The following is a 25,408-nucleotide window of genomic DNA, read 5'->3' as shown; positions in this document are numbered from 1 at the left end:
CTTTACTTACAGGAAATTCCACTCATTGATAAAGCTCTGCTTTGACACTTTTCCTGCCATAAAATACCTTTATTTCCATAGATATAACTTTATGACCATGCCCCTTTTATCATGTTTTACTTAAAATACCTTGTCATTTGGGAAACCATAAAAAAGGGCATCTTAAAAAAATGTGTTCATCATTTAGCTTGAGATGGCATCAGGGCATGTAATGATTTGATTCTCTCTGAGCAGCTTTTTAAAAAGTGAGAATAAGAGCCTTCAGCTGATATTTTAAAAATAGGCAGGATTTTCTCTTCCCTGGATCTGCCTGATTCAATACTGAGTGACATAATTTGGAAAAGGAATGCAATAACCTAAAGGTAGGCTTTGGGATCATATAGCACTTTAGACCCCTGAAATGGAATCAAATGGGTTTTTACTGGGCATCAGTGAGGGAAAGAACAGAAAAGGACTTTCATATTAGACACATCTATTTTCTTTCTCTTTCTATGATGGTATCGAATGCATGAGTGTAGCAAGCTAGAACAATGCAATACCTCTGTTTCCTGTATTTAAAATTCTGCTTTTCAAATTGATTTTTCCAGATCAGAAGTAATAATTTTTAAAAAGGCAAGTAGTGTAGTATGGCATAGGATTTGATTTGATTTGACTTTATTATTTAGACTGAATCTGCTGTCTTGTCTAGGTTAGAAATGCAGGGCTTCTCACAGGTCAGTCCTACTCTGATTGGCATGGAAGCCTTAATATGTTTGTTTCTGTCTTGGGCCAAATTTCCCCTTTCTTAGGCAATTGGGTGACCCTTTGCTAGGGGGCAGAAGAAGAGGAAGGGTTCATTATGTTAATGCCAAACTTAGTGCAAATACCCAATCAGCGTAGCCCACTGTGTCTCAGGAGTCTGGAGCTCAAGATATCCACAAGTCTCCCCCTCACCAGTAAGTAGGATTGCACACACGTACTACCATGCCTGTCAAACTCAGAATTTTAAATATAGGGACTTGGATTTGAATTCTAGTTCTATCACTCACATGTGTGACCTTGGACAAATCACTTAACCATTCTTGGTCTCAGTGTCCTTATTTGTAAAATGGGGGGGGGGAGGGTGTTAGTCTAGATAAAAGGTTATTAACATGAAATCAGTGAACTTAAATGATGACTGCATTTCATCAAAACTAGTTTCTTTGTGACCCTATGCATTTTATTTTATGTAGTGTAAACCAATATTCTGGGACCAGGATCATAAGCTTCAACAAACTACCAAATGTGTTCATGACCACAAACATGGTTGAGAACCCCTGTTGTAGATGACCTTGGTGGGCCTAGATGAGATTCCAGCTGTAAATTTTGACCCTAAATTGTCAACTTGAAATGTACATAGACTGTATCTTTTGGAGGTTCTTGGATCTTCCCAGAAACAAGGTCTTACTTCCTCTCTCAAGAAATAAGCTTTCCTCTTCTAAGTGTCTCCGAAGGGTATGACCAAGCCTTTCTCCCTACCCACAAAATCTGAATTAAATGAAGGCTAGTCCCATCAGGCTTGGTCAGGTTTTGTGTGCCCTATGTTGGCTGATAGATATGTCATTAAAGCTAAGTTTATATTTTTGCCTTATGCAAAGGAACTGTGAAGATTTCAATCTATTAAACTCTCATTCTATACATTTTTACAGCTTCCCTTAGCTTGCAGGGATATGTGGTCCTCCTTTAAAAACAGAATGGGAAACATTACGAAGGGATGAAACATTGGCAGAATGAGGAATAAAAATGAAAGTCTTCTGACTTGCTTCCTGATGCTTCATCAATACTACCAACTTCATTTTCATCTTTGACTTAAGCATCGCTGGGATATAAACCAAGCCCTTATAACACTGGCATTTTATTCATGGTTAGAGAGAATTAAAAAAAAAAAAAGGAACTACAGAAGAAAGAGACCAGAGTCTAATTTCTAGGCCATACTTCCTTTCTTAAAAGAGAATTTGCCTGCAGTGTCTATAATTTAGACATTCTTAATGAATGATTTCTAAATTATTTATTACTCACAGAAAGCCCTAAATATCCATCCCTGAAAGATTACAAAACTATTTGGGCATAAGTCATATAGTTCAAACATTTGGCCCTTTTGACCAGGCTTGTTGCTGAAAACAGTCGTGATCTGTGAATAAATTTCCTTCTCCACTTCCGTATTTCAAAGTTTGTGTGGTGTGCATGTAAGACCCATTTGGGATTGCAGAAAAGTGCCTTAACCACATTAATTACTCTTTTGCACACTTCCAACTGAATCGACTGTCCCCAAATTAGTGGAAAATTAGACACTGCTGGAATATACAAACTGGATACATGAGCAAGAACGCATTGAAGTATCTTAGCTTCCTTTCAGAGAGCTTTCTGCTGCCAAGCCAAAACACCCAGACGGGTAGACTGCTGTGAAATATGTAGGCGATGCCTGCTGACTGATTTTCAGATGACGAGGAGGTATTTGAAAGCATCAAAGGGCCCCGTATAGATATGTGTACATTAAACCTTGCCTCTGTGATCTCTGCACTTGACTATTGTAACTCACTGTTTAATGGATTGACAATCTCTGCCCTTCACCGATTTAACACCTTTTCAAGGAGCTGCTGCCTTCACACAGGCTTCTTGCTGGGGCCGAGTTTCAAAAGTTTCCATTCCCAGGTCTGTGATGTTGCTTTGGTCACAGTTTGAGTTATTCGGTTTGGGCCTTCTTTCTTATAGGCCTGTTTCTGCCTGTTTTATGCTGATGTTTGGATGTGGCTGTTATTTGTCCCAACCTATAAAGCATTTCAATCAACAAATATTTTGCCAAGTGCTGATGGTGATATCACCCTGTGATCAGAGATAAAAAAATAAAATAAAAGTAGAAAACATGGCCCTTGTCCTCAAGAAACTTACAATCTAGATGGCGAAATTTGACCAATAAACAGGCAAATATATCCAACAATACAAAGCAGCTTATGTGTATGTGTGCTCACACACACTTGAGAGGACTGGGAGGTGAGGGATTTCCTTCAGTAGAAGAAATGGGGTTAGGACAGCTAAAAATAAATTTGATTCTCAAACGACTTTATTCTGGATTTCTTCTTGGATACAAGCACAAAACCCTTCATTTTCTTTCTATTCTCAGTACTTAAAGATGATTCTTGTGCTCCAGGTGCCAGGTGGTTGACTATTACTACCTCCTTGGGAATGTGACAACAAGTACAGCACCTTTAAATTTTTGGGGGGAAAATCACTAATTTGTTGTGAATTGAACAGATAATGAGGGTGTGTACAATCCCGACATATATGTGCTGCTGAATAGTTATAAACCTTTAAGTCAGTAAAGAAGAGACCAATTAGACCAAGGATATATGCAAATCCCACAAAGGATTTGAGTGTTCCCCAGATGCAGGCTGAACATACATTTCACCTGGAATGCAGGAATTTCTGAATATCACCTGATTGGTATGGATCTAAATTGTTGACTGGGCTTCAACTAGGCCTCCCTTATTATGCATACGCCTCCCCACAGCATTTTTACTATTTCAAGCTAGCTGTTCCCCTTATCTAACAACTCTAGTCTCAGTTATCTATGGAATATGGAGTAGAATTTTATCTACCAACCCATAGGTCATCTTGGGGAAAGCCAGCTAGTTCCACATATGGATAGGGAGTAAAATGGTGAGAAATACAAGTGGACTGCTTGTCTGATGACATGTCAGGTTTTTTTTTATTCCTACTAACATATAACATTGGGAGCAGGTGTTCTGCTTTTTTTTTTTTTTGAAAGGGATGGGGTTTATTTAATATCTGAGGTTGAGAAATATTTGTTATCAAAAAATGATAGGAAGAATGGGGCGGGGGGGTGTTTTTAGAATCTTCTTATGGAATGTTTTTATTGACCCCCAAATGAACATTGAATGTGACTTCTATAGGATGGATTTTTCCAAAAACTGTAGTCCTCGAAAAGGCAACAGACAGCAAAACTAAGCAATTTCAGGATAAATTTATCAGCTATATCCAATTTTAGAAAACATTTCTCCTAGCGTGGAGAAAAAATGATGGAGAACAGTCCCCTTTCTTAAATCTCAACCATTAGCCCTAGGAAATCAGACACAAGGGGAAATTAACCTGCACAATAAATACTTATTAGGAAAAAAATATGTCCTTCCTTTCAGCTAGAACAAAAGCTAGGCTCAACTTGCTATTTCCTGAGATAACTGTTTTGATAATTCTGTTGAAAATGTTTGAAAGAGAAAAGGTGGGTTTTTTTTCACCCTTTTACTACTTCTATGTAATCTTGGGTCTTTGGTCACAGGAACTCCCATTTGTAATTCACCAGGGCCAGGCTCTCAGAAGGGCTACGGGATCAGAGACCCATAATATCTTGATTGAATTGAAAAATGAAATCCAAAACACATTCAAAAACCTATTAAGTTGAACAATGTGAGCTGACATCTGTACCTGTAAGCCAAGATAATTACAAAACTGCTATACAAATTTAGTTATGACTTAGGTGATAATATTGGACGAACAGTAAGAAATGAGTTCTTGAATGTTCTAGTTGTCCAGAGGTCTGTTTTCATAGTCATATTGGCAGTAGGCTGGTGAAATTTCTTAGCCACAATGCAATGTACTTGATTCTTCAATACTGGTTCCCATTTGGTATCATGTTTAGAAATGTAATCTGGTCCATTTTATAGAAAACTCAATTCCCTCGATTTCTTCTTGGGCTCTTTACCTGAGCTGTCTTTTGATCCTTCCTGTTTTTTCTTCCACCCTCTAATGATTTACCACCCACTGTATTCCTCAAATTTTTCTCCACCCTGTTTCCTACCCCTTTGCATTTTTCTTGCTCCTTTCATTTTTCCTGTGTATGCTGACTCCCTAGTTCCTCTTCTACTAAATTATGCTCTATTATTTCCACAGCCTGAAGAACTCACAGCTGAAGCATTATTTCTAACCTTATTTTGTATTCCTAGCATGTGCTATAACCTGTTTTGAGTTTTATTTGCAGCCAAGATGCTGACACAGCTCCAATTTTGTTTTCATATTTTGATTGGGTAGGAGTGTTCGTTACTGTGGGTACCAGGGAAAGGGGGAAAAAGTCATTTTCTTTTTAAAAGGCACATTTATACCTTCATTAAAGAGCTCTTTGTCTCTGAATGGAGCCCATTTTAATTTTTTGAATGACATATGCTCACAAATGTTATTACTTTTATTTCTTGGGGAAAAAAAGGCTTTTGGTAAAGATTATAGCATGCTAGCATTATTTCCCATATTAAGTTCCTGATATCATTTCTACACATTTTCATTTATTTCATATCTCTTACCAGATTTCTTTACTGACCTACAGTCATATGTTAAGTAGAGATACATGGTACCAGGGCTCTTGGTAAGAAATAATCTTGTCAAAGCCAGTTTCAGGTCTTGAGGAATCTCTATAGGCATTAACATAATTCTGCTTGTGGCATAAGTTTAGGGAGCATGCCATGGAAATACTTAGCTTCAGTAGGCCTGCTTGCTTCTCCCTGTACACTAGAGAGAAGGACCACATTTCATCTGTTTGACCTTTGCACAGGCTGGCCTCTTTTCCTTCTGGTTTCTGCCTCTTGAAATCCCTCATTCCCTTCATGACTCAGCTCCAACCTAAGTCCTCTCCTTAGTGGTTAATTGCTCCCCAAGAAATTACTTTGTATTTAATTTGTGTATATATATTTTTCTTCTCCTTTGTGTTCCCAGTGCCCCAGGGGAGGGTGAATTTATAATTCACCTGGGGCCAGGTGCTCAGAAGGGCTATTGGATCAGAGACTTATAATGTCTTGAGTTGAAAAATGAAATCCAGAACACAATTCAAAAATCCATTAAAGTAAAAGCATATAGTAGATGTTTAATAAGGGCGTGTTTAACTGATCTGAATTGAATTAAATTCCCTTATGTGGGGGAGGAAGGATGGAACAGGAGAAACCTACCTCATATTCTATTCTTTTCTAGTGAATGGCATCACTGAAGGTTCCAAGACAATTACAAACGTCTTATTGATGTTAAGTTTCTTAGCCACAATGCAATGTACTTTATTCTTCAATACTGGTTCCTATTTGGTACCATGTTTAGAAATGTAATCTGGTCCATTTTATAGAAATTAAACCAGTCTACTTTGTGGGGAAGTAATCATCCTTCAAAGACAATCATTTCAGTATATTACCCCTCTCTCCAAAGATGCCAGTGGTTCCTCATTGCCTACAACGAGTACAAATCCTCATCCCTTCACAGCATGGCCCCCATTTGCTCTAGCTAATCTCCCGTTATTCTACAACACAAAAACTTTGTGCAGTCAAACTCCCCTACTCATCATCTTGTACGTTGGCTCAAGACCCATCCTGGCTTGGAATGCCCCCTTCCTCCTTTCCCTATCTATAACAGTTCAATTTATCTGCATCCTATATAATCCTCAAGGCAGAGATCAAATGCATCTCTATTGTGAAGCCTTCTCTATTTCCATAGAAGATAATAGCATTTAATGTTGGTCCAACGTATTTTTGAAAACGTCATACAAAAGGTTTTTTTCCCCTAATTTCTGTCGGTCTCAGCTCATTAAACTCAATTTAACAAATATTCCTCAAGTGCCTTCTATGTGTAAAGACTGAGCTAGGCATCAGGGATACAAAAACAAAGATGAAATAATTCCTGCCCTCAAAAAACTGACATTCTACTGGAAATTGACATTTTATTCCACTAAGATTATAAGATCTTTGAGAGCTGGGAATCCCACCTTATTTTTCCTTATGTGCCCCCCAAAGACTAACATTGTCTCCATTGGAGCTAGTACCTAGTAAAAGTTGAATTGCTTGAGTTAAAATCTTGCTACTGATTTTTTTTTTTTTTGCTTTTTGGCGGGGGGAAGAAAGGGCAATTGGGGTTAAGTGACTTGCCCAAGGTCACACAGCTAGTAAGTGTTAAGTGTCTGAGGTTGGATTTGAACTCCTGATTCCAGGGCCAGTTCTCTATTCTCTGCACCACCTAGCCACCTCTTGCTACTGATTTTCACAGAAGGTAGTATGTTGTTTGAGTAGTATATTCACCACACCTGTGTCCTGTATCACAAATCACTTAATTATCTTTACATATTTAATAGAGAAACAGTGTGGCATAATATATATAGTTATTTTTGACTCCAGGAAGAAGTAGGTTCAAGTCCTGACCGTAAGACATGCTGTGACCTTGAGCATATTGTTATCCTCTCAGTGTTCTAAGAAATTCTCTAATATAATACATTGTAGAGAAAGAGCCGACTGTCATTGGTAGAGGGAGTTTCCCTATCTGGGAGTTCCTTATACCCTATTTAATGCAAGTCACAATGTTCTCATGAAATGTGAACCACTGTGATCGCACATACTCGTGGACACAGCATGTTTTAGACCATAATGAATAGATTCGCTTCACTTGATGTTCCTTCTAGTTATGACAACACAATACAAAACAGAAATTTACTTGGAATCAAATAACATGAGCAGGAGAAAAAATCTCACGGATTCTGTTATTTTTCAAGGTAATGGCAGGGCCAAAATTCCTGCAAAACCCTGAAAACAAAGCTGTGAAGAAAGAGCAACAAAACCAGAAAAGGCCTCACCTGAGTTATCATCGTGCCCATGCCTTGGAAAGCGAAACATCCTGTCCCTACTGAATCTAGAGAGTCTACTGCAATGACAGAGCCTAACTGTCCAGCTACACCTTCCAAAAAGGCAATTGACACAATGGAAAAGAAAACAAAACTAGATGTCCTGGTTTGGACTTTCTCTGAAGGAAATTTTAAAATGTGTTTCTTTCATTGGGCCTATTTGCTGTTCCCTGGTTCCTCCTAAATCCCCAGATTCATGTTTACCAAAATATTACATTCAAATATCTCCAATTAAGTCCTAGATAAGTAAGAGCTGAGGCTTTATTTTAACTGTAGGTTCATATTAATTTGTCCTCCTAAATTTCCCAGTGCTTTTTACTGTGAGGGCTTGGAGAGTCACTAAATACTCTGGATTATGATTTCCTACTCTCCATACTTCCTTTAATTGAAATGGACAGCCCAAACCTAAAAGAGAACTCTATTTTGTAGTCTCAGAGATACTCTCCTAGCAGGTCAATTGAACCTGTAGGATTTCAGGATGGATTAAATATGCTAGTATAAATGTTAATTCTTGACATTTCAATTGGAGGTAAGGAATCGCAGGTTGGTAGTTGGGTTCTGATGGTCTATACATTTTATTAAGTATCTGTATTAATCCCAGGATTACAGAATGATACTCTTGGTATACTCAGTGCTGACTTCATTATTGATAGGAATTGGCTTTTAAAGCTTTTATTTCACTGTATCACATTATCTGCTGGATACTTGTGAGTGGAAGACAAATTAGAGGAAGAAAATCTCCTACTTAAAATGCAAATAGTTTTTATAAAAATTGAATTTTAGAGATGTATCTATTGCAACAGATATGAAAACTAATATTTAGAGACATTCCCAAGGTCACAAAGAAAAGCAGAGCTTTGAGAACCCAACCAAGTTGGGTTATATCAGACATATTCAAAAGCCAAAAAAAGATGACCCAAATGTGTACTTGAGAGGTGGTATGGTGTGGTAGAAATAGCACTGGATTTGGATTACGGATACTGAAGGTTCAAAGACCAGTTTTGCCCCTACTGGCTATGTAATCATGGGCAAGTCACTTAATTCAGCCTATAAACTGGGGATAATATTTGCACTGCCCTGTTGTAAGGATAAAGTGTGAAAATGTTCAAGAAAACATTTTGTGGTTGTAAATCCCTTTTTAAGCATGTGGGAGGTATCGGGGCTTAGTTATTTGAGTGCTAACTTTGAAACCTGAAAGACTCTAGTTTAAATTCTACCTCTGACCCATAGTAGCTATATGACCTCAGAAAAATCATTTAACCTTTCAGAACTCTAGGCAACTCTCTAAGACAAGCATCCTTAATCGTTTATGTGTCATAGAGCTCTTGGCAGTTTGGTGGGGCCTACGGATCTCTTCTCAAGATATTTTAAATTCATAAAATAAAAAATACAACTACAAAGGAAATCAATGATACTGAAATACTGTTATCAAAATCAAATTCATAGAGCCCCTGAAATCTAGGATTAAAAATCAGTATTAACATTACAAGTTTCAGAGAAGGTTCCAACATGAATTGGTACCTGGGGTTTTATTGCCAGGGAGTTCTCTATAAGAAGGAAATCACAAGACCAGGCCCTATCTCCATCCATATATAAACACAGAGAGACAGTCATACAACAGTGAGTAGAATTATTGGGAAGCCTTGCAGTGAGGAAGAATGGGATTCAAATTCTACTCCTGACTGACAGATTGTGTTTTCATGGGCAAATCACTCAAACCCTCACTGCTTCAGGAAACTTTCCAAGGCTATTAGTTACAAATGAGTTGTTCATCTGCATTGATGGAAGCAATCTCCCCTCACCAATGCAATTACAAATCTAAATATGCTATATATTTATCATCTACATGTATGAATATATCATTATAGTTTTAAAATGGCAAATTCATATCTTGGCAGAGAAAAATATAGGTTATAAATATGCAGAATTTTTTGTTACTGATAAAATAATCCAAGTACCCATAGCAGTTGTAATCATCATCCCTGGGAAAAAAAATAGGTTCCCATTCTTCCCACTTGATTATACGCTACATGAGTACAAAGTGAATATGGTCCACTTTCTTTTTTATTCCTAGTTACACCTAAAATAATGGTGAGGTCATGGTTCATGCTCAATAAATTATTGCTGATAGATTGCTAATAAGCACAGTTATATCTTGGGGTGAATGGGAGCTCTTCTTTCTGCTGGGTTCAGGTTTCCAATGACTTTCAAATTGTTGCCCATATGCTTGGGAAGATGTACATTGGGAATGCTTAGAAGCAACATGGAGCTCACTGCAGTGACCATATCTCCTAATTGGTCTCTGCTTCCCATCTTTCCCCTCTCCAATCCATCTTCCACACAGCTGCTAACTTCATCTTCCTATCACAAAGGTCTGCTGACTGGCCCACTTCTTTCCTGTGACCTTTAGAATGAAACATTCGCTCCTCTCCATAGTATTTAAAGCCTTTCATTCACGATCTGGCTGCAGCCCATCTTGCCCTGTCGATGTCATGTTACATTCTGGCGAACGTGGGCTACTGGCTGTTCCACACAGACAACTCTCCGTTTCTCATTTCTGTGTCTTTGCATAGACTGTACCTTCCTACCTGGGATGCCCTTCTTCCTCACCTCTGCCTCTTGGCTTCTCTGGCTCCCTTCAGGGTTCATCTCAATAGCCAGCTCCTATAGGAAGGCTTCACTGACCCCTTTGGTTGCTCTCACTCACCAAATGACCTTGTGTATCTTTACTTTTTGTATGTATTTAGTTATCTGGGTATATATTGCTTCTCCCAAATATCCTTGGCGATCCTAAGATCCTTGTGGGTTTTTGTGTCTTTGTATTCCCAGTACAGTTGGAATGTACTAGGATTGCAGTACATTCTGTGTATGTACAGGCACATACTGGCACCATCCCCTGGCACATAGCAAGAGCTTAATAAATGCTTGGTGAATGAATGAATGGATACATTTTGGCCTTCTTTGAATGCAGTGTAAAATTTTCTTTTCATCAGACCAGTGTGTCATAGATATGCTCTGGTTTATCAGCCTCCCAACTAAATCCCAAAATTCATTCTCACCAATCAATTAATCAACACTAAAATGTCTCCAATTAAACTAGAGATTAACATGTGCTGAAATGGCCTTTTAATTGCAGATTAAGATAGTTTCTCTCTCTTGCAGAGCTTTTCCAGTGCTTCTCACTTGCTTAGTCTACTGCTAGGACTACAATGAATCATTTTGATTTGAAGGATTATCATACCTTAATGGACTTCAGGGCTGATGCTCTCAGCCTAGCTAGCCAAAGGACCATCAGGGATGATTGCTGGACCCTGCTGTAAGGCACTACCTCTTATCCTTCTCAACAGGGACTCTGCTCTTACTATTACTGATGGACACTGATTCCCTATGACTCTTGGGTATAAGAGATGACTTGTAGTCTCATTTGTGGTATAGCTTGGCTTGGCAGTGTCCACTTAATAATCCCTCCTGGGATATCTCCTTTTGCTTCTAGGGTTAATTCCTGGGCAAGAAGAAGTAAGATTTTAATTGGGAAAAGAGTTCCTCTTCTCTGAGAAGCAGCTAGATAGCTTAGTGCATAGTATTCTGAAAGACCCAAGTTCAAGTCCTGCCTCAGACATGTTATAGTTCTGTGAACCTTTAAAAGGGTCTGCTAGTCTCAGTTTATTCATCTATAAAATCAGTATAACAATAATCTCTACCTGATAATGGGATTCTAAAGATTAAATAGCAGACAATATGCTTTGCTAACCCTATGGTGTTACATAAATGCTAACTATTGCTATTATTGTCCCATTTCATATCATCCCCATCACAAGTTATCCTTAAAAGCCTGGAAGTCATGACTATGCATAGGCCAGGGGTAAATATCCCTCAGTCCTAACTTTTCTGCACACTGTGCTAAATAAAACCCTGAGAAACCACCACACATGTCAAGAAAGATAGATGATAATTGTCATTTTTATGGGATAAAGATCTTTTATGATCTCCTATTCCCAGAATTCCCAGTTCCCTCTGGGGACTTCCCTCTTCACCCCTGGTTTACAGGATCTCAGAGCTCAGGTACCACCTGATCCTACCAGTTAATAGTTCCCTCTTGCTCTCTGTCTCTTTGTCTCTGTGTCTCTGTATTTATTATTGGTAGCCATATGGTATAGACTCTATTTTCTTTGTAGACTCTAAATTCTTTGAAGGTTAGGGACTATATTGTTTTCCTGTTTATATCCTCAATGTCCTCCAGTAATAATAATCACAACTTATCCATTCCTGACCAGTTTATGGAATACTTAGGGAACATTTGATCCATGGGATCAACTGAGTGATTTTTGTACTCCCAATGCCCAACCCAAGGCCTGGAGCATAGTAAGAGCTTAAAACATGTTGGGTCAATTGAGATGAGCAGAGCAAAAAACAGAGGAGAAAACAAAAACAAACTTTTTCTTTATTTAACTCAGATTATAACTGTGTTCCTTCAGGTTAGTTACAAAACTGTTGTTGACCTTAAGGGGAAGCCTAAGTATTTAGAGAAAGAAAATCAATTCCTCATTATTTTTTTGTTTTTGCAGACATTTCCTCAGATTCCCTTCCCTGACCAGTGACTTGCATCAGGTTAATATTATCTGAACCCATGCTGCCATGGATTGAGTTCCTACTCAAGTGTTAACCAATCTCTCCAACCTTTTATAGGTTTCCAGATCCTAGATTCAGTGGTTACCATAGCACTTTGGACAAAGCAGCATTTAATGAGTGTTGAATCATGTGCCCACCATAATTTCTATCACCATGTTATTTCTCATATTGTTCCCCCTCTTTTCTTTTCTAAACCCCTCCTTCCCCCAGGGGCTTTTTGGTTTTGCCTTCATTGTTAATAGTAACATGAATCTGTACTGATGGGATTTCCAGATTATTCTGGTCTATGCTGTATAAGATGAGACTTCCCACTGAGCCCCCGGTGGCACTGTTGGTATGCTTTAACTTGATGGGACTGACTTAGCTAATGGGATTCTCTCTTCAGTTGTTTGACTATGTTAATGTTGCTAGAAGAAAAAATGGCTTTTCCTATATGTAAGCTGTTTTCAAATTTGCGTAGGGGTTCTTCTTAACAGATTTGCAGTTTTCTTCCTATGGAGATATCACAATTACATGTTCTTTTTTTCCCCTTATAAAAACTAATATCATGCTAGGCGCCCCATCAGGAATACTTAGACAGATTTAGCTCCCATAAAAATCAGTCTTGAATATTTCTAATCTAGGCTTTAGGACCTCCTTTCCTCTCTTTCTTCTTCTCCCCCCCACCTCCACCTCCTCTCTCTGTCCCCCGCAAACACATTTATGCCTACCTAGAAGCAGATCAGAGCCAATCTATTCCCCAGAGGGAAACAATGGTCTCTTTTCCTATTAATGAACGGTATGTTGTTGCAGATTCATGTAGGGTTTAATTTAATAAACACAGAAAGATGAATATGCTTCTGGGATATTAAACCTCTTTGGGTCTGAAATTAGTGACAAGGAAGAAAAGCAGCACTTGGCTGAATCTTGTGAAGCTGCCCACCCTTTTATAGTGGCGGGTCCTTGGTAGTAATCTGATAATACAGAGGCTTGGGCCATTTTAGCCCTTTTATTTAATCTCTGCTGTTTGACCCTGTGTGGCCTGGAAGAGGTCAGATCTGCAGTCACCAGCTTTCCTTCTGAGCTGCCTTCATCTAGGCTGCCTCATCTTCCTCACCTTTACCTCTCTAGTTCTCTTAGGCTTGCCCCTTCCTGCCTCAACCTCCACCTCCAGCTCTGCCCAGATCCCAAGCTGGTGCTTCCAGGAAAAAAAAAAAACCAACGTATACAATAGGACAGAAAGGGAGAATTCTGTGATCCTCAGGTATGGCTGATATTACATGTAGTAAACATTGGGAATAACTCTTCCAAACTTCTCTACTGTGGAGTGTACCAAAATCCTCCCAGTCACCCCAATTTTAACCTCAGATTCATCTTTGGCTCCTCATTCTCAGTCATCCACGTTTCCTATCAATTGTCAAATCTTGTTTTTACCACCATATCTCCTGTACATTCCATTATCTCCACTCATTTAGCCACCATACTAATTCAGTCCTTCATCACTTCTTGCCTTAGATTGCTGCAACAGCCTCTTAACTGACCTCCCTGCCTCAAGCCTCTTCCCTGTCCAATCCATCCTACATACAGCCACAAAAAGGATTTTCCTAAATTTCAGGTCTAACCATATAAAACTTCTCTATCTCACTACTACCACTCAACAAACTCCACTGGCTCCCTTCTAACCTCTAGGGTCAAATAAAAACTCTTCTGTTTAGCATTTAAAATTCCTTACAAACTTGCCCCAACCTACCTTTCCAGCCTTACACATCTCTCCTTTTCATGCTCTCTATGGTCTAGTCAAATTTGCCTTCTGGTTGGTTACTCACACCTGACATTCTATCTCTGGTCTTCCTTCCTTTATACTTGTTTTGAATGCCTTCCACCTTCTAGACTGCCTTGTAGAATCCCTTATTTCATTTATTTCTGATCAAATAGTATAGCCTATGCTAAGTTCTTCCTGATTCCCCCTACTGCTAGTGTCTTCCCTTCCCAAACTACCCAGCATTTATTTGGAATATATTTATATGTTGCATGCTATTTCCACCAATAGAGTGAAAGCTGCTTAAGGATAGGAACTGTTTCATTAGCACCCAGAAGGCATGCTTATTGATTGACACATTGCCTACTATGGGCCTGGCACTGGGCTAGATACTGGAATTGGGTCTTGGCTCAGAATTTTTCCCTTACTGATCTTGCCACACTGCTAACCCCCGTACTGCTCACTCCTTTGAATTAAATGAACAAATATTTTGCTAGGTGCTTATTATATGCTGTAAACCTGGGTGGGGAGGGGGGAAAGAAAGATAAATAGAACACACGCCCTGCCTTCAAGGGGCTTCCAACTGAGTAGGGGGGATACTATGCTATGATACTATAAATTTGATACAAGTTAAAACATAAGAACACATGATGTGCTATGAATTGAAGAAGAGATGACAAGGAGTTAGAAGATAAGCTACGTTTCCATGTATTTGAACTGGGCTTTAAAGGATAGGTATAGCATTAAAGATGTAAATGCCAAATGAGAACAGAAGCAAATTAGGCCATTATTTCAGCCATTGATAACTCAATTTGGTTTTATTAACCACATTTCCTAATGAGCTATTCAGGAAGGCCTCAAAGGAAGGGGCCAAAAAAGAGAGGCAGGTTTGGATGGAGCCAGAAGAGGTCAGGAAAGACCTAGATCACTGGTGGCTGTCTAGAAGAGAAGGTACAGTAGGCTCCCTAGGAGGCTAAGCAGAAGCACTATAGCAATGGGCACTTGGCCAAGATCAGCAAAAATGATAGAGGCTACCAAACCCCCTGTATGTCCATGAATGCTGAATAAAGTAGTAGATGCAGGGACAAAAAGTTAAGAAAGCCAAGTTTAACCTTCCTGACTTGTTTTATCTAGGGCCGGGTCTTGATCTGACCTACTTGAACTAAGTTCAGGATTTCCCCTATTTGTCTTCTGACAGTATTATCACAAATTTGAAATATATCTGCATCTTAATTCAATTTTTACCAAGCACACAAAATTGAATTGGGCATTACCAGAAATACCAGCATGGCCAGAAAGGTAAGTGCATACTCTGCCATTAGGCAATAGCTGGTAATGCCGATAGACAACATGGCTCTGGAGTTGATTTTAGGGGGATGGGGGGGGAGGGGAGAGAACCTAATGAGCTATCTAATATTTCCTAATCAGATCTGTTCCAAAATAGCTAAATGAAATGCTGAAGTACCAGCACCACACAGTCTAGTGGCATGAAACTTGGAGCTCAGGAGAAAACACAGATGATACAGTATTCATGAGATGGGAGGCAGCTAGGCATAATGGAAAGTAAACACTTCAGAACAGGAGTCCAAAGACCTGAGTTTCTGGTCCCCTCTCTGGTGGCTGTGTACTGCCTGGGCAAGTGGCTTCCTCTCTCCTGGTCTCAGTTTTTCTTATTTGGTTTTTGTTTTGTTTTTTTGGAGGGGGGAAGGCAGGGAAATGGGGTTAAGTGACTTTTGCCCAAGGTCACACAGCTAATAAGTATGCCAAGTGTCTGAGACTGGATTTGAACCCAGGTCCTCCTGACTCCACGGCAGGTGCTCTATTCACTGTACCACCTGGCTGCCCCAGTTTTTCTCATTTGTAAAAAAAAGAAGATGAACTAGGGGCCCTATTTTTTTTTCTGGACATGTGATTCCATTGGTATAGTGAGCTTGCTGATCAGGACCTCCCCTCTCCACCACACACATGCTTCAGGAGAGAGGAAACTATTTTGCAATTTGCAGTCTTAAAGAGTTGGCTGGGGCTCTGAGAGATGGTGACTTGTCCTGCGTGTCACCCAGTCAGTATGTCAGACATAGCACTTGAACTCAGATCTCCCTGCTTCCCAGACCCGCCTTTCAGCTAGTTCACATGTATAAAGTGCTTCACAGATGTTATCTTGTTAGATCCTTACAATAATGCTGTGTGGTAAGTGCAGTTATTTTTCTCATTTTTTTTTTAAACAGATGAGGAATTGAGGCTGAGAGAGCTCAAGAGATTTAATCAGAGTTTGTCCCATAGCTATGCAGGATTCAAAGTTAGATCTGCCTGACTCCAAGCTCTTAGATGATTTATATGAGAGTCAAAATTCGATTCCCTAAATTTTGGTAGTAGATATGAAGGGAATTAGAGATATACACCTATGAGGCTTCTCCACCTATTGAGATATTCAGGTTACAGGAATTAGTGTAGTTGACTCCTCAACCAGCAGAGAATATTGAAAGATGAAAGTCTTTTGCTAAGTGCATCAGAATTGAGGTACCCTCCTCTAATTACCATTCTGAATTCAGGAGAATCAAACAACAATCTCAGGAGCTTAAGGAGATGAGAAAAATACCAACAGTAGCTTCAGCTGTTGAGCCTCCAAAGGAGGGAGCCTGGGATTGTAGAAAGGAGTCAGATTTGCAATCAAAAACCTGGGTTCAAATTCTTGCTCTGATACTTCCTCTCTAGGTGAACTTGGGTAAATCACTTGGCCTCAGTTTCCTCATCTATAAATGAGGGGGTTAGACTAGATGATTTTAATTGGTTTCTTTCAGCCCTAAATCTATGATACTAAGAGATACAATTTTTATTCCAAATGATCTAAATGGTAGTACAGCAAAACAAATGGGTCAAACTACTGAACAAAAAAGTACACCTGGAGTATCTCCCCACTCTCACTGAATCCTTGAATATTGAATCTTGAATAAGAAATTGACGTGCCCTTTAATCCAATAATCAATATCAGGCTCTATTGGGTAGACTATTGATTTAAGACTCAAGCATAGCCTCCAGCAAAAAAAAAAAAAAGTAATGCAAACGTGCTGTCCTTCTATTGATACATATCACCTGTATTTGTTTCTTCAGTAAGAAACAATTAGAAAGCCCTTCATTTGATGGGGGCTGCCGGAGCAGGAGGATCAGTGTAGTTAATACAGGTAGAGCTACATTTTCAAGGATTTTTGATCTGGCTTACCGAATCGCTAGGAACAGGCTTGTTAACTTTTGCAGGTTGCAAAGTTTCTCTAACGGGGGATTAGGCTATTGTGTTTTTTCCCACGAAAAAGGGCCTTTCTCCAGATTCACATAAAAGGGTTAAACATCCCCAGCACCCGAGGAGAAGCCTCTCTTCATTAGCTTTTCCTCTGCCACTCATTAACTTGGAGTCAAATCTAACTCCATAACAAAGCCTAATTACCTAGTTGCAGACAAGTGTCTGTATTTGGTTGTTGTGCTGCAGAGTGACAACAGGATAAATTAGCAGAGCTAGAAATTAAATCATATTAAGTATGCTTTAATGTTTCAGACACGAAGCCCTCCGCCTGGCAGTCTGCACAGCAGGCAAGGCATTACTCTCTCCATGTTTGGCTTCCCTAGGGACTGTATAAAGGCAGAATAGGGATGGAAAACCGAGTTTTCTAAAGAGAGACAGCTCCATTCAGCGAGGCGCGAGAGCCAAGAAAAAGGCTTGTCAAAGCTTTCCTCCCGAATCTGGATACCTGCTTCCTCTCTTGGAGCTCACATTGTTCTTGGCACTGAAAATGACTGCTGTCTCTCCCTATGCTGCAAGTACCCCTATGGAAATCTTAAAAAAAAAAAAAGCGACACTGCTGGGTAAACGCCTTCTTGTTGTTCTCCCAGAGCTGTGTTAATTCCTTAAATTGTATTTCCATTCCCATGGGTTTGCAAACCAGGCGTTCTATTTAGAGGTTCACGTTAAAACACACCCCAGAACTCAAAGCAAAAAATAATAACAATGTACAGGGTGAGGGTTTTTTTTTTTTAAGTTCAAAGAACTTTGTAAACATTAATTAATCAATACCCCCTTCCACCCCCGACCCTTTACAACACTGTGAGGTATGAATTACCCCCATTTTATAGATGAGAAAATTGAGGTCGGGAGGGAGAGTAACTAGTTCCAAGCCACAGAATTACAGTCAAGGCTGTAATAGGGCTGTTGGATGCCTAGACCCTCTGATCACCTGTCCTGGTGTTTTTCTTGTTTGGGTGGGCTGTCAAAATATCTGTGTGGGAGGGAGGGGGTGTGGGGTGCTAAGGAATCTGAACAAAATTTTCTCCCCGGTTTGGTCATAAAAGCTTCATCCAGTTCAGAACAAGTGCTCTTTTCCCTGTTTTTTTTTTTTTTTTTTTTGCCTCTTGGCAATAGGGAATGCATTCCTCTCAAACAAAGGAAAGTGACTGGGATCAAAGGCTCACCTGACAGGCCATTTAAATGGCCAAACCTGTCAAACACATGTCTCTCTAATAAGGATCCCAGATCCACAAGCTGGGGTTTTATGAGCTTAGCCCTGCCTGCTAAGGAAGGAATCCTCAATGAGCACAAGCTGCATCAGCAGCCCCATAAGGCAAGAGGGAGGCAGGAGCTGCTCACTGGAGATGCCACTCAGGACAATTTTGGAAGGGAGAAAGAAGGATTAACAGGCCACTGAATTATGTAACTTTTCAGCATAAAATCTGAAAGTTGGTATCATTCATCCATGAGCTTCTTATAAGAACCTAGGTAGGCACTTAGGGGGAAGCTAGATCTAAAAGGTTTCTCTCAAGCCTTCTCTGGAAATGGAGCCAACCTTAGTTGACCTTCAAGTGACTAACCACTTTACCATGGAATTCTGTGCCATCAATTATATTTCATAATTCTAAATTGAATGAATCGCTATGTTTTCCCAATTTATTAAACCATCCTTGCACACACACCCAGCTATAGGGAAACTTTCCATACAATTTATATTCTGGAAGGAGGTTTGTTCTTCAATCAACATGTCTTTATTAAATGTCTACTAGGTGTCACACACTTTTCTACTCACCAAGGATAAAAAAAAAATAAAGCTGTTCTTGCTCGGAAGGATCTTACATTTACTTGAAGGAGACAATATGGACATCTGTTTAAGTATGTTCAAAATAAATCCATTAATTAATTCAAGATAATTGGGGAGGTACTATGGGGGAAAGGCACTGGTATCTTGGGAATTCAGGAAAAACTTCATGTAGAAGGTAATAATATTGATATAAGCTTGTGAAGTTTAGATTTACCCCTTCTGCCAAAGCACAACTACTGATATTTCCCAAATACCCAGTATGGTATTTGAAATATTAATGTGTATAGGCAAATGCATATATGTATATATTTCTCACAGAAGTAGCTCCAGGAGCAGTCTTACTCATACTTCATTAAATGGACCATAGCTTTCTTTGTTTATTGGAGGTGGGGTTGGTGAGAGGTTGGCATGATGAACTGAAATGGAATCAGCATCCGACTCAGAACTAGAAAGGACTTAGTCCATTACCTTTATTTACAGATGAGGAGCCTAAGGCCAAGAGATTTACCCAAGGTCATGTAGGTAGGAAATATCAGGTTTTTGAACCCAGGTTTTTGTCCAAGGTCACACAAATACTAAATAGTAGAGCTGGAATTTGAACCTATATCTTATGACTCCAAATTTAATGCCTCCCTGAGTTTATTTTTCCATAAAGTCACCTTCCAGACCCCCTTTCTCTGCCACCCATCACACCCTCCTTCCTCCCCTCCTCAAGGTTTCCTTTTTCAGACTGTGGGCAGTAGAATCTATTCTGTGGGAGTGCAGAACCTGGGAATCCATGAAACCTTGTAAATATGTTATGCCACATATTACCTAGCACAAAGCGAGCAAAAGAAGCATTCCTTTAAAAAGACTTAGGTGTGGTGCCCTTCAGGTTGCAGCTTCCTACAAGTAGCATTGTTCAACTAATAACTTAGTTTTATTTGGTATTTCACAGAAGAAAACTATTTTAAGGGGGGAAGGGGAAGTAACCATTTCGTAGTTTCCATCACTACATGGAGTTGAAAGAAAAATTTTGTCAGATAGGTTAGCAGGTACTATCAGGATTCATCAGTTACTCGGGGAAACAGCTAAAAATAAAAGTTTACTTTGACAAACAAAAACAAAAACCATCCCCACCAAAAAAATAAAACCAACCCATCAAAATGTCCAAATCAGAAGACAGCAATTGGTTAGACTGGATGCTCTTGGTCTGGTGCCTATGTCATTAGCCAAATGTTCCATCCAGTAAGCAGAGATGATAATGAATTAAAGAACTCTGAGAGTTTCCTGCTTTTGGAATTAAAATGCCCTTTTTATGTTTTGTTTTGTTTTTTTCTCGAAGAACCTAAAAGCTTAGGCAATCCATTCACCTTAACTTTGTATGCCCCTGTCTGTACTCTGGACAATGAAATTGTTAGCAAAGCTTCCCAGGCTGCTCCCTTGAGGGGGGGAAATAAGTCTACTCTCCTCAGAGTTAGCATGCCTATGCCCTATTTTGGTCCTTCGGAGCCATTCATTTTAGTGATCAGGACAGTACAGTCCTCAGCATGTTTACCAATACTCCGAACGGCACGGAGCCCGCCGCAGCCGCCAGCTCACTGAATTAAATGTAGCTGATCTGTAACCCTAAGTCATCTATTCATCCTCTAACTGTGCTTCTCCAAGCAGCCAGTAGCACCGGCATGTGCAGGGAAGGAGAATTCATGCTTTGCTACAGTTCAGTAAGCTGAATCCCAAAGCTTCGGGTAGTGTGGCTGCGGTGTCAAGTCACAGTTATATAACCTACTGAGCTGAATGCCTCCCCGGAGGGGAGAAAACGAGCACACAAAGAAGGAAAGAAAAAAAAAGAAGCAGGAAAGGCATGATGAGAGTAATGTTAAGAAAACAGACTTTTAAAACTTCCAGTACCTTGTGATTTTGGAGAGGTTTGTTTCCCGTTTAATGCACTAGTGTTCTTTAATCCTGGAAACCCACACGTTTCAATTTGGTCAGCTGAGGAAAAAAAAAAAAAGAGGCAAACCAATGGAGCCAGGTTTAGCTCCCCTCATAAGAGGGTCTGTGTAGAGTAAAAATATACAGTGTTGTACAATTATCTTTATTCACTGAACTGAACACAATGACTGAGGGCATGTGAATTAAAGCATTATCACATTCAACTCAAAACCAAGGGGATCTTAATTTATTGAAAGCCTTGCATGACATACAGTAAAATGCCCTTTAGTTTCTGAACTCTCAACATGGACAAATGGAAGCAATGAAAGGCAAGCCTCGAGGATTAATGTTTTACCAGAAGCTCCTTATAGCTGATCTCCAGAGAATGCAAGATGGACAAATGAGCATCAGTCTGTTCTCAATCTTCCCTAAGTTCCATTTGGCTGAAGAACTCTGAGCAGCTAAATTAAACTGGACACATTGGTGACTTTGGTCAATGTGGTTCATTTGTGTGTATGGGGAAGGAGGAGGTCGGTATTAACATCACACAAAATTGTAGTGGCATAGAATAAAATAATCTGTGAGAAGGGGGGCATCTTTTTACTTTCAAAGGGTTGTTGTACTGTCTTTTTAAGGTGATAGGGGCCTTGGTTGGGATTAGGGGGAGTTCACTTAGCAAGTTAGTGTTTAGAAGTGGATTTCAAAGATTTGGCTTTTCTGCTCAGGAAGGGTCCTTGGTCTGGGAACAACTAATGAACCAAGAAGCCCCCACAGAAATGACGAGTACAATCATTAGGAGCTGATGAATGCACTGGGCTTCTGAGTTCGAGAAGGGCCTAGACTGTGACTACCCTGGGGAGAAGCAGGGGAGAAGGGGGCAAGTTTGAAAATGTCAGATTTCTATAGAGAAGACATTCTTGGTTTGGGTAGGAATAGAGATAGACAGCTGAGCTAGGTTTAACTCTAGGGACCCAGAAAAAAATGGAGGCTGGGATTTGGTCCAGGAATTTTTTAAATTAGCTTAGGATAGTTTAGTGAGCTAGGATACCATTTAGCCCCGATGAATAAAATACTTTTCTATGCACATTTCTTAGTAGTTACACCCCTATTTTTTCTTTTTCTACCCACTACTTTTGTGTGTGTGTATGTAAGTGTAAGATGATCATGTCTATAGTGCAAGACAGGACCTTTAATTAAGACCCTAGACCAATCCCCTCATTTTACAGATGTTCTTTCTACTGTATCTCACTGGTGGCAGGGTTAGAAAAGGCATCCAGTTGTGGCAGTGACCAAAGAAGGAAAAAAAATAAGTAGGGACTGGATTTGGCTAATATCTCCAGTCTCTGAATCCAGGATGCCAAACAGATCCAGGGACCAAGAAGGGCATAGACTGAAGCCAGGGGTTGGAAGTCATTAAGGTGATTAAAATGAAGTAAAGGAACAAGCCCTGGGCCAGTGGCAGGGAGCTCTTAAATCAGCCCTGAGAAAGAGCAGGTGCCCAGGTGAAGCTGACAAAACCCAAGGCCAAGGTGGATCTTTTCCTTCAATATACTACTGGCTTGGTGATGTCATCAATATGGGTACTCCCTTCAATGCCCATATATCACAACCCAAACTTTTTCACAAGTATTCATTTAATCTCAGGGTCATCACCCTGAAATTATCTCCCAGAAATAGTTAAATAAGATTTCACAGCTGTTTGTCAGCCACCCCCACCCCCAAAGAAATAGCTCTAACTTTTTTTTTAAAGTGGGTAGCATATGAGATCATATCAATATTTCTCTATTCATATCCTTTGTGCAACAGAGGGTATAATAGGGGTGAGACCCTGATGCCTCGAGGCCACATGTGGCCCTCTAGGTCCTCAAGTTCGACCCTTTGACTGGATCCAAACTTCACAGAACAAATTCACTTAAAAAAGGATTTGTCCTGTGAAACTAGGACTCAGTCAAAAGACCCCACCCAAGGACCTAGAAGGTCACATGTGACCTCAAGGGCACAAGCTCCCCACCCCACTATAGAACACAGACTGAGGGATCTGGATCTAAAACTAGAGCTGCGGCCCAACCATTTCCCCCATGGGAGCTAGAGCCCTCCAAGGCCAAGATCCTTTCCCTCTTGGAGTCTCTACCTTCCCTGGCCCAACATCTGCTAGAAGCCTCCCCAGAATGAGCCCTTACCCTGTTGCCATTAGATCCAACAGGAGTAGCTGCTGTAGAATCATCCACACCCCACTCTTCTCCTCCATCCCTCTCCCACTCTATAGTAGTTACTTCTCTCTGTTGATTATTTCCTGTTTATCCTGTGTGGATCTCGTTTGTACATAGCTATTTGTATACTATCCTCCTCATTAGATTGTAAGCTCCCTGAAGACAGGGACTGTCTTTCGCCTTTCTTTGTATCCCCAAGAATCAGTAAGTAGACCCTCAATAAATGCTTATTGATTGATTCCTTGCTGGTACTCCTGAAAAAAATGGGGGAAAGAGGAAAGGAAGTCCTCACTACAGGAATTTTGCTTCTGGATTTGAAGCAAAAGGGAATGTATGTCTGTCAGCCCCACATGAAATTTTGGAAGATATTTTCCCATTGAAGGGCTGTCAAGGTCTATAGCAGCATTTGAGAAGCAATGTGGTATGCTGGTAAAAACTATCCTGGACAGGGATACAGGAGACCTGGATGCTAGACTTGGATCTAGTGATAAATTGAGAGAAGGGGGCAAGCCACTTAACCTCTTGGGAGCCTCAGTTTCTTCATCTGTAAAATAAGAGGGTTGAATTCTAAGTGTCCTGCTTCCTGTAAAAATCTATTTTTCTCCAATATGTGGCCTTTGATTGCCTTTGCCAATGTCATTCAATAAATCAATAAAAGAATAAGATTCCCAATCTTGTATTTCAGATTCAAAGTGGCTCTGAAACAGATCTCTCACATTTCTGATCTCCCTCATTTGACCCTTGATTGCAATGATACTGGAACAGCTTGAAATGGGAAGGGTACCTTGCTTACTTCTCCCTTACCAGCAACCAATCATCATGGCTATGCTTCTTCTCCCTCTTATGTCACTCCCCTAATGTCCGATGAACAGTTTCCCCAGGGAAATTAAGGAAGTTTTACCACCAGGGATCACTAGGGATCAACTTTCACCTCATGTCTATGTTGCTAGTACCAAGCAGTTCTGAAATTAAGGAACCAGTTATCATTTTAAGTAGACAACTAAATAAGTAAATTTACAAAATTGGCTGGTATCATTTCCAGTAACCTGATTAAGTAAAATATAGGCAGTCATTCATTCCTTCATTCAATCTTTCCAAAGCATTATTTAATACCTACTCCCGTGCAAAGCATTTTGCTAGGTGCTTGGAGAGAAAGTTGATGAGACAAGGTATTACCTATTGTCTAGTGGGGGAAGAAAACACAAACATCAATAATTATAGTGCAAATATTATATAATAATTACTATATTATAAAAAAATCAATTGCTACATGAGACCTGAGGAAGAAGGTCATTATCAGATAAAGCATCATAGAGCAGGTAACACTTTAATTGAGTTTTAAGGGATGGGTAGGAATTTTACATGTAAAAGATGTCTGCAGCCTCTACCAGGGGTCAAGAAATATAAAAAGCAAAAACATGGCAGCAGGAGAGTCATGGGTCATGGTTGGAAGCTATAAAGTAGTCCAGTTTGGCTGAAAGAAAGTGTGTATGAGAGGTAGCTGAATAATATAAAAACGGAAAGGGAAGTCAGTGTCAGGTTATAGAGGGTTTTTAATGCCAGGCAAAGATTTTTAACCTTTAAATGGCAGACAACAAGGAGCCGTTGATGATTTTTGAGCAGAGAATATATGCTGGTATTTTGCCAGTGGAATGAAGGATGAATTGTAGGGTGGAAAGAATGGAGGAAAGAAGACTTGTCCAGAGGCTGTTGTAACAGTTAAGGTAGGTAGTAATGATGACCTGTGCTTGAGTTGTGGCACTGGAAATAGAGAGGAGTGGAGGGATATGAGAGATGTGGGGGTGGATTTGATAGAACTTACTGTAATTGCTAATTGGATATGAGAGGTGAGGGAGAGGGAAGAAGCAGAGGAAACACCAAGGTTTCTAACATTAAAAGTTGGATAAATGGCGGGGCCAACAATAACAACCATGAAATCAGAAGGAGAAAAATTTTAGAGGAAAAGCTAATAAACTTATTCTTGGGCTTGTTGAGTTTGAGGGCCTCATAAGTCAGCTAGTGGAGATCTCTCACAGAGCTAGAGATGACTTTTCATTTGTAAGAGAGATCAAGACGAAAAATGCAGATTTGGAAGTCACCTGCACAGATGGCAAATGAAATGAGAGAGAGAGAGAGAGAGAGAGAGAGAGAGAGAGAGAGAGAGAGA

The 25,408-nt window shown here is 39.9% G+C and overlaps 1 protein-coding gene across 2 annotated transcripts in view; it reads right to left on the bottom strand.

Moving 5' to 3' along the window:
- RORA (RAR related orphan receptor A) overlaps window positions 1-25,408 on the bottom strand; it is an 892,807-nt gene that overhangs the window by 340,457 nt on the left and 526,942 nt on the right. For both annotated transcript variants that reach the window (XM_069098388.1, XM_069098387.1), the window contains exon 2: window positions 21,008-21,091. In XM_069098388.1, coding sequence (XP_068954489.1) covers window positions 21,008-21,091 — 84 coding nt within the window. The remainder of the gene's footprint in view (window positions 1-21,007; window positions 21,092-25,408) is intronic.

The sequence above is a fragment of the Petaurus breviceps genome, unplaced genomic scaffold (assembly GCF_028583685.1).
Source record: "Petaurus breviceps papuanus isolate PSGF00001 unplaced genomic scaffold, PetGlider_PUasm1.0 37, whole genome shotgun sequence".
Taxonomy (NCBI): Eukaryota; Metazoa; Chordata; class Mammalia; order Diprotodontia; family Petauridae; genus Petaurus; species Petaurus breviceps.
The sequence above is the reverse complement of the archived record's forward strand: the minus strand, read 5'-3'. Positions and strand labels throughout refer to the sequence as shown.